Source organism: Silene latifolia, chromosome Y, assembly GCF_048544455.1.
Source record: "Silene latifolia isolate original U9 population chromosome Y, ASM4854445v1, whole genome shotgun sequence".
Classification (NCBI taxonomy): Eukaryota; Viridiplantae; Streptophyta; class Magnoliopsida; order Caryophyllales; family Caryophyllaceae; genus Silene; species Silene latifolia.
In genome coordinates, this window is record NC_133538.1 from 447,425,357 (window position 1) to 447,434,637 (window position 9,281).

General features: G+C 41.2%; 3 protein-coding genes across 3 annotated transcripts; all 3 read right to left on the reverse strand.

Annotated features, from left to right (window-relative positions):
* Positions 1-4,760: 4,760 nt before the first annotated feature.
* LOC141632752 (secreted RxLR effector protein 161-like) lies at positions 4,761-5,471 on the reverse strand. Its single transcript, XM_074445267.1, has 2 exons — positions 5,100-5,471; positions 4,761-4,943 (listed from the first exon to the last, which is right to left on the reverse strand). Exons 1-2 carry the CDS (start codon positions 5,469-5,471, stop codon positions 4,761-4,763), a joined length of 555 nt encoding a protein of 184 aa, XP_074301368.1.
* A 423-nt stretch (positions 5,472-5,894) lies between these two features.
* Positions 5,895-6,791, reverse strand: LOC141632753 (uncharacterized). The gene has a single exon (XM_074445268.1). The coding sequence runs from the start codon at positions 6,789-6,791 to the stop codon at positions 5,895-5,897; it is 897 nt and encodes a 298-aa protein (XP_074301369.1).
* A 755-nt stretch (positions 6,792-7,546) lies between these two features.
* LOC141632754 (uncharacterized) lies at positions 7,547-9,041 on the reverse strand. The gene is made up of 2 exons (XM_074445269.1): positions 8,616-9,041; positions 7,547-8,518 (listed from the first exon to the last, which is right to left on the reverse strand). The coding sequence occupies exons 1-2, from the start codon at positions 9,039-9,041 to the stop codon at positions 7,547-7,549; spliced, it is 1,398 nt and encodes a 465-aa protein (XP_074301370.1).
* Between the last annotated feature and the right edge of the window lie 240 nt (positions 9,042-9,281).

Here is a 9,281-nt window from a genome sequence, read left to right on the forward strand (position 1 = left end):
ATTTAGAGTTAAAACTGTCTTCGGACCCAAAACCGACTCAGAAACCCGCAACTCGAGTCAACCTGAGCCAACTCGAGTCAACCCAAATCTCGAATGTCAAAAATAATGCCATGAATGTCTTCATCATGTCATTTCCATTAAAATGACCCTAATTAGAGTCAAAACCGACACCGAGCCAAAAACCGACTCGAAATTCAAATCCCGACTCACACGGGTCAAACCCGAGTCAAAGACACAAAATACCTACCCCAAATATCACCCAAGAGTAAGCTTACACGGCTAAGCAAACCTCAAAGACCACAAATCACAACCAACAAAACATTGGTTAGAACAAATGCAAAATCCAAATTTGTGAAAGGGATAGTACATCCCATTGAGTTACAGGGTACCCCGCGCCTAAACCAGGTGTCTGCTTAGCCTCTAAGCAAACAGAATCGACCTATCATCCCACATTTCTCTATAAATACCCACCATCACACACCATAATATTCACGCGAGAGTCCGCCCCCTCACATCTCCCTTAAAGTTCTATACTCGACTTCCTAAGTCACAAAATCGACACGTGTTTATGACCTACCGATCGTAAACACAAGCCTTACACATATTGTTTGGTACCGTCGCCGTACATTCGACCGACCCATTCGACCAACTCAACATTAATCAACATGTTTTAATTAACATACTTTCAAACATATTTTCAAAACAAAATCCTTTTTTAAGGCACTCTTTTTAAACTTCTTGATCGTGAGTAGTCGCAACGAGAAAACTTGTCTCTAAAGTCGTCTATGTCGCAAACATCATACACGTAAGTTTGAGGGTGTAAACAACTTATTTATTTCATGTCTCTACTGTTTTTACGAGTTTATGAGCTTGAACAATGCATAACATGATTCAAATATAGATTAGACGAGCCAAAACCGAGTTTTGGCCTGAGACAGAAGCTCCTTGCTATGCAAGGGAGCTCGCGCCTCTTGTGGGTCTCGGGTCAGACTCATCCGTGTTTGAGTTCGTATTTCCTTCAACACTTTCTTTTATTCTTACTTCTTTACTTTTACGGTTTTTACCATTTCAAATGTTTTAATTCATTTTTATGATAAACATATTTTGACCATTACAAAAATCATCCTTGGTTCTTTTTACCATGACGGTTTATTCCGTGACTCGATGATATTATTGGTTAATTACATTTTAATGGGTATTTTAACACCCTTTTATTTTATTTACCATTTTTCTCATTTGTTTACATTTGTAAACATATTAGTCATAATTCATAATCATCCTTGGTTCTTTATACCATGTCGGTTTAATCCGAGTACGATGACAAACATGACTAATTACAAATAATTGAACTTAACATAATTAGTTCAAATCAAACATTTTCCTTTTACACATTTTATTATGCTTTTCAAACATGCAAATCCGACAACGAATATTACTAACATAATAGTAATTATTCCGAGTCATGGAAATCATATTTGAAAACCTTTCATCATAAATACGGTTTTAAACAACCTTTTCAAAAACCAGGAGATGCCCCCCTTGGGTCGGCTCATGGCTCGCGCCCCAAGGGACCACCTGTTTTCACATTTCAAAACCAGGGCAGAGCCCCTTCCATCGCCAATAGGCTCGCGCCCCAAAGGGGCTGCCCGGCGCTGTTCTGCCTCGTTTTTAGCACTTGTCTAGGACTATCCCGATTACGGTTCATCCGTATCCGTCACAGATCAGATTGACAAGCTTATGTTTTTACACTTTGTCATATGACAACCTTTTTCAATAAATGGATCGTGTTAAGCATCATAACCCGAACTTGGTAAATGGATGTTTAATTTTCGTTCTCACATGCAAATCAATCTAAATCCAACTTGACATCTAATGCTTGATATTTGGATTAACAAACCGACTTAGAAAGCTCACATGTTAGGTTAAACTTTTGGATGCGCATTCATGCATATTAACCGTTCTATCAACTTTTGCACTTAAACAACCACGATCGATCAGTAGAGGCCGCTAACGCGGGCAGGATTGGGTGTCCGATTAAAGGGCTTCCCAATACGTACCCTCACCCCTTACTCAGAACCTTTGGATAGTGGATGGCCTTATCCAGGGCGTACGAGAGTCATTTTAGGCATAGAATGCTAAAAGGGGGACGAATCCTTATCTTTAGTACCTATGTCAAACACCGCTTTTTGCCTTGGTTGACCTTGGTATAAAGTGGGTTCGAACGGGTTCCAAGCATCCCACAAATGCTTGGTGGCGACTCTGAACATCTCTACATCGTTTCGCGGCCCTTGACAAGACGATACCGACCGATCTAAAGCGATCCGGTCGAAAGCATTTTACGCCGCCGAGCGTGGCTTTCAAAAGAGACCTCTGCATGTCCACGGATCGACTGGGCGTGCAGGTGGCCCGTGACCGCGGACCGGCTTTCGGCCCAAATCTGCAGACCGAGACGTGGCCCATGTCCACTGTGTTTCAAACAATTGGAGCATCAAATCCAACTTTTGTCACGATAAAAGTAAGTGTATTCTAAATAATTACTCATATCATTTAATTTATGTTTATGCTAGAGGTTGATCTAATTTAGCTTATTTGTAAGTGATTTATATAATAGTCTCCTGTACAACAACCAGGCAGCAACGACTGCGCCTTTATTTGTTGTCGGTCCATGTGGGAGATTATCACTAGAAAGTATATCGACATACCCTCACCGGTTACTGTGTTTTAATAACTATTTGAAACGTAACTTGGGTTTAATTCTGTCTAATATTTCACTTATTCTGTCTATTTTGATTATGTATATTTTGATTTATAGTTCCCACCTTCAATCAACAACAAAGACCCAACTTATTCGAAGGAAGACATCGCCGACATGAGAAATAAGTGGGCCACTTATTTTTTTTTCATTACCGGAGTGTCAATAGTTCGCTCATTATGTGTTTGTGTATATAGAGCCATGTGTATTTAGTTTTGGTCACCCTGTTTATAATATTTTTATGCTGGGTTGAATAGATCAATCTGTGTAATATTCTGATGTTGCAGGATGGAAATTTTGCGGTCTTGCAATTTTGCTTTGAAATGCTATTTTGCGAGGCATTTCAAAAAAACTCACTCTTCGCAAAAAATTAGCATTTCAAAGAAATGATGGAACCTGCTAAAACAATATTTTTTAAAAATATTTATAAATTCGATCACGGTTAAAAAAAAACCGTGGTCAATAAATCTATTGAAAACGGTCGCATTTAAATAGAAATCGGTTGACATATTCATCCATAATATAACGGTTTAATAATCACAAACCGTTGTCGAATTCATGACATTTAAAACTGTTTAATAAGCATAAACCGTTGTCATATTTACTATTTTACAACGGTTATGTTTCAGTAAAACCATTGTCATAGGTTTCCGTAGAGCATTCAGACTAATACTACCACAGTTTCAATATTATAGACAACGGTTTTTGAACCGTTCTTAATATTGTATTACGGTTATATGAACCCGTTATTTACATTTCATAACTGTCCGCCTTTTTAACAACCGTGGTCACGAAATAACAACGGTCGATGTAATAACGGTTCCGTACTTTGTATTACAACGGTATGTCACCTTATCTAACCGTTGTTGCACCGATTATTTGGCGTAGTGTGACAATAACACCACACCGAATCGACTCCGCTTTCCTAATAGATTAATTCGACCCTTATTAGTGCCTGGGTGAAGCCGAATTTCCTATTGAGATAAGACGGTGCCCTCTGGTTTTAGGCACAAAAATCAGAGACGTTATATAGAAATATTTTGTGTAGAATGTTATATCGTTCTTTTGATGCAGTAGAAGATTATGTTTTTCTATAACCTTTTCTTCTCATCCTTTATCTATTTATATAGAAAGGATTTGGGAAAACAGGGAAACAGGGAGATGTATTTCTGAAGGGTTGCAACTCTTCAGAAATTCAGATACCCCCGTCATAGTTATTCAAACGAAAACTATTCCGCAATCCCGTAAATAATTATACGAGCATACACTCCGTACTTCCCGAACTCGGATTATATTATTTAGAAATTACCCATCAATGAACCGACCTTAATTACGCCAAATGAACCGATAATTACTCTTAAACCACCAATAAAGGAAAGCAATGAAATTTAAGCCACAAACTTCTGAGGGTCTCTAAAACTTATGTCCCAAGACTGTCCCAACCATTACAGTGGAATTTATACCTGCTCCTATGATATGATGCCATAAAACATCAGGCTTTAAAGGAAAACGGCACAGTCATTTCTCTACTTCACTCTTATGTGCCTTTTCAAAATCCCCTTCTATTTCAAATCTACAAACTCGACGCAGCTAACCATGTGATCCCTTTTCTCAGTTCCACGGGAGACATGGAAAATGCCTAAATAACTCGTCATGAAGCTTCGACAAGTCTGAAGCAGACAGTCAAACTTCTTAGAGGATTTGGCAGAATTCGTTACTCGCATGTTCGAAATCAAAAGAGGAACAAATAATATCCTAAAGTGCACACAAATGCAGAAATCCTCGTTGGATGATGTTCTTTTTTTAATATTTTAACAAAGAATTTTGGGATATACTGTTAAACAAAATAGATCGATGATCTCTGACTCTTTCATTCCTCAAACGAGATATAAATAGTACAACCAAGATTAGGGCACAAAGCCCAACACCGATAGAACATAGACAATACGGGCCTAAGCTTACAACTCATACAACGCTATTAGCCCCCCTCAAGTTGGAGCATACGGGTTCAAAATGCCCAACTTGCTAACCAAAATACAAACTGAGAGACGCCAAGCGCCTTAGTAAGAACATCGGCTAATTGAACAGTAGTGGAGACATAAGAGGGCTCAATAAGACCAGCCTGAATAGCATCACGGACAAAGTGACAATCGGGCTCGATATGCCCGGTACGTTCATGAAAGACCGGATTCTGAGCAATATGAAGAGCAGATTTACTATCACTTAAAGTCGAGACCGGAGTGGGATGAGGAACGCCTAGATCCTCCAAGAGGCCCTTAAGCCATTGAACTTCACACGTTCTAGCACGCAGGGAGCGATATTATGCTTCAGCAGACGATAATGAGACAGTAGGCTGCTTCTTAGTTTTCCATGAGACAGGAGACGAGCCCAAAAACACGAACCAACCCGTCAAGGAACGACGAGTCTCTGGACAATTGGCCCAGTCGGAATCACACCAACCCGACAATTTCATATCAGACCTAGAAGATAGAAGGATACCCTGACCGGGCGTACCCTTCAAGTATCGCACCGTACGAAGCGCAGTATTCCAATTCTCAAGTCTCGGAGCACTCATGAATTGGGATAAAATATGGACCGGGTAGGAGAGATCAGGGCGAGTAACAGCGAGATAGACTAAGCGGCCCACTAACCTACGATACGGTTCCGGATTAACAAGAAACTGGCTGCCACTAGAACCGAGCTGATGATGCTGCTCCATGGGCGTAGGGGTAGGTTTGGAACCGAGTAGTCCTACCTCCGAAATAATATCAATGGTGTATTTACGTTGACATAAAAAAATACCGTCTGAGTTACGAGCCACTTAAAGACCTATAAAATATTTCAATTCACCCAAATCCTTCATATGAAAGTAGGTATGAAAATATCCCTTAAAGGTTTCAAGAGCAAGCAAGTCATTTCCGGAAACAATTAAGTCATCCACGTAGACAAGTACATTTAGACGGACGGATCCCTTCACAAACGTAAATAAGGAATAATCATAGTAGCTTTGAGAAAAGCCGTACCTCTTTAAGTCAAGCCCGAGCTTAGCAAGCCAACACTGAGGAGCCATTTTCAATCGACAAACTAGGCCAGGCACGGGAGATTTAAACCCCGGAGGTAACCGCATATAGACCTCCTCTTCCTAATCACCATGGAGGAACGCGTTATGAACATCCATTTGATGCAAATACCAATTCTTTGCGGATGCCACAGCTAAGAAAGTACGCACCGTCGTCATCTTGGCAACAACAGCAAAGGTTTCATCGTAATCCACCCCCTCTATTTGATGGTTTCCGAACATAACTAATCGGGTCTTCAATCGTTTAATGGTGGAATCGGACTTATATTTAATTTTATACAACCATTTACTCCCGAGAGCTTTCTTACCAGGGGGAAGCGGTTCGAGTATCCATGTCTTATTATCAAGTAATGCTCGCATTTCGGTTTCCATGGCCTGACGCCAACCCGCACGCTGCACGACTTCTTTGAAATTGCGAGGTTCGGTATGTGACATTAAAGTTGCCAAGTAAGAACGATGCGGAGACGAAAATTTATTGCATGATAAATAATTAGCAAGAGGATACGGTGTACCCGAGGTTGACGATGACACATGCAGGTTGGAAGCGCTAGATGGACTATTATCGTCACTGTCGTCACTCCCGAAATCAAGCACATAATCACGGAGGTTCTTATTTAGAATTCTGGCCCGATGACCACGACCTAAGGGAGGAGGAGGAGGAGCATCCTCCGTATCAAAATCGCTAGAAGGGGGCGTATCAGTCTCCACTGTGGAGGGGGTAGCATCGCCAACCGAGCCATTACCAACAGTGGCGGCATCATTAGTGTCATCATCAACATTATCCCAATCAATAACAAAATCATCAGAGTTGCTCGGAGGTGGGTTCACACAGGAACGAGAATCAGTCGTAGTCATAAAGGGAAATTGGTCCTCATAGAATTTCACATCACGAGAGACAAAAAATTCCCATCGATCAAGGTCATACAAATACCATCCTTTTTTACCAGACGGATACCCCATAAATACACACTTTCTACTTCGACTAGCATACTTATCGCCTTTGGACCGTTGATTATGAGCAGAACAAAGCGACCCAAAAACACGGAGAAATGTAAAATCTGGTGGTTTCTTGAAATTAAGTTCATACGGAGTAACCCATTAAGAATGCTTGACGGAGTGCAATTAATGACAAATGCAGCAGCTAGAGCACATTCCCCCCAAAAATTAATAGCGAGACCACTCTGAAATCGTAAGGCACGTGCAACATTGAAGATATGTTGATGTTTTCGCTCTACTCGCCCATTTTGTTGGGGTGTACCGACACATGACGACTGTAATAATATGCCCTGTTCAACAAAAAAAGGCTTTGATGCATGAAATTCCGTCCCATTATCGCTTCTCACAATTTTTATCTCAGCCGAAAATTGACGTTTGATCATTGCTATAAAGAGTAAAAATTTACTGTATTCGTCAGTTTTGAAATTTAACAGATAAATCCATACTCCACACGAAAAATCATCAACCAAAGTAAAAAAATACCGTGCACCAGATGATGAAGGTACGTCAGACGGTCACCATAAATCACAATCTATTAACTCAAATGCATGCAAACTTTTATTACTGCTCAATGGAAAACTATTACGAATGTGCTTAGCTCGATGACAAACCTCACATGGTTTTGACAACGAATGTTTGCTAGAACGAAAGAAAGGGAGCAATTTAACAATTTGCTCGGATGGATGCCCCAACCTATTATGCCATAAATTAAAAGACGATCACTCTGCAACTACATTTATTTCCTCCGGTCCTTGACGAATATAGTAGAGTCCATCTAGCCTTTCACCCGTGCCAATCGCCTCACTCGTAGCCCGGTTCTGTATGGTACACAAAGTGGCATTTGTTATAAGTTCACAATTCAAGGCATCGCTCAATTGAGAGGCCGAAATCTGATTACAAGTCAATTGAGGTACATATAGAATGGGGTCCAGGGAAATGGTCGGAGTGACATCCACTCGGCCTATTTGCGAAGCAAATATTTTTGAACCGTCAGGCAGACCAACAATACGATTTGGAATATTGCGTACATCATAAAGTAGAGAATAATTACCAGTTACGTGATGGGAACATCCCGTATCAATTAACCACTTACCGGAATGCACATGGGTCGGTGTGCCATACACGTTTATCATAGATGCGGAAGCTGGTGGTGTGGCCTCGACAGAAGAAGCCGCAGATGTGGTCTGAACAGAACTGCTAGCCTCAGACATCGTTCCTTCACTTCGACTGCTGCTACCCTCATCACGAGGACATCCACCACTGCCTCGACCTCCCCCACGACCATGGCCAGAGGACCCACCACGACCTGACCCGCCATGCCTGGTAGCCTTTAACTCAGAGTACCAATCCGGAATCTCCCTAAGGAGATCAAAACACATTCTGCGGTCATGACCTCCGCGTTTGCAGTGATTACAGTATAATTGTTGACGCTGAGTACGGGTCATTTGAGATGGGGGTTTAGTAGGAGGATGCACAGATGGATGAACATTAAAACTAGCAATTTCAGACGTGGGCTGGTGGTTTTTATCAACACTACGAACTCGATCTTCCTGACAGAGCATGTGAAAGGCCCTTGCCACGGTGGGCAGTGACGTTTGGGCTAGAATAACAAAGCGAAGAGATGAATACGGAGTAGGAAGCAGGCCTAAGAGAAACTGATGCAAACGATCAGACTCTCGACGCTCTATGTGCTGTTTAGCTCTAGTACAACTAGCACAACACTTACATTCAATTATCGGTTGATATTTATCGAGTTTGTCCTACAATTGACACAATTTTCTGTAATACACCGTTAACGATATTATCAGTTTGACGACATTCTTGGAGACCGACTTTTAGCTGTTGAATCCGTGATCCATCAACGACGCTAAATTGCTCCAGTAAAGCATCCCATAAGCTTTTAGCGTTCTCAAATTTAGGAAGCAAGGCACGTATCTCAGGAGTGATTGTATGAGACAACCACGAGACAAGCATAGAGTGAATCGTTTTCCAATCCTCGGCCATACACGGGGCCTTAGGTTCGTTAATGACACCATTAACGAAGACATACTTACGACAAGAATTAAGCGCAAGACGAACTTCATGCGACCATTCATCGAAATTGTCTAGGGTAAGACGAACGGGGGTGATAGAGTCACCAGGCTGATCTTGGGGGCCTAGGTAACAAGGAGAGGAAACATCAATTTTCGAACTGGAGTCGCCACCATTGGTCATGGCGGCGGCTAGGGTTGGAGATTTTAAGATTTTAATGATTGTGTTTTGGTTACTGATACCATATTAAACAAAATAGATCCATAACCTCTGACTCTTTCATTCCTCAATTGAGATATAAATAGTACAGCGAAGATTAGGGCACAAAGCCCAACACCGATAGAACATAGACAATACGGGCCTAAGTTTACGACTCATACAACGCTATTATATACAGATATAATGCCCTCCATATAAGAGACA

Excerpts from the sequence above, each read along its gene's own strand:
- LOC141632752 (XM_074445267.1), bottom strand. The coding sequence starts at position 5,471 with ATGGAGCAGCATCATCAGCTCGGTTCTAGTGGCAGCCAGTTTCTTGTT. Across the intron at positions 4,944-5,099 it reads AAACTAAGAAGCAGCCTACT|AATCCGGTCTTTCATGAACG; the intron begins GTCTCATTATCG and ends CATATTGCTCAG.
- LOC141632753 (XM_074445268.1), bottom strand. The coding sequence starts at position 6,791 with ATGGGGTATCCGTCTGGTAAAAAAGGATGGTATTTGTATGACCTTGAT.
- LOC141632754 (XM_074445269.1), bottom strand. The coding sequence starts at position 9,041 with ATGACCAATGGTGGCGACTCCAGTTCGAAAATTGATGTTTCCTCTCCT. Across the intron at positions 8,519-8,615 it reads CTGATAATATCGTTAACGGT|CACATAGAGCGTCGAGAGTC; the intron begins GTATTACAGAAA and ends AGAGCTAAACAG.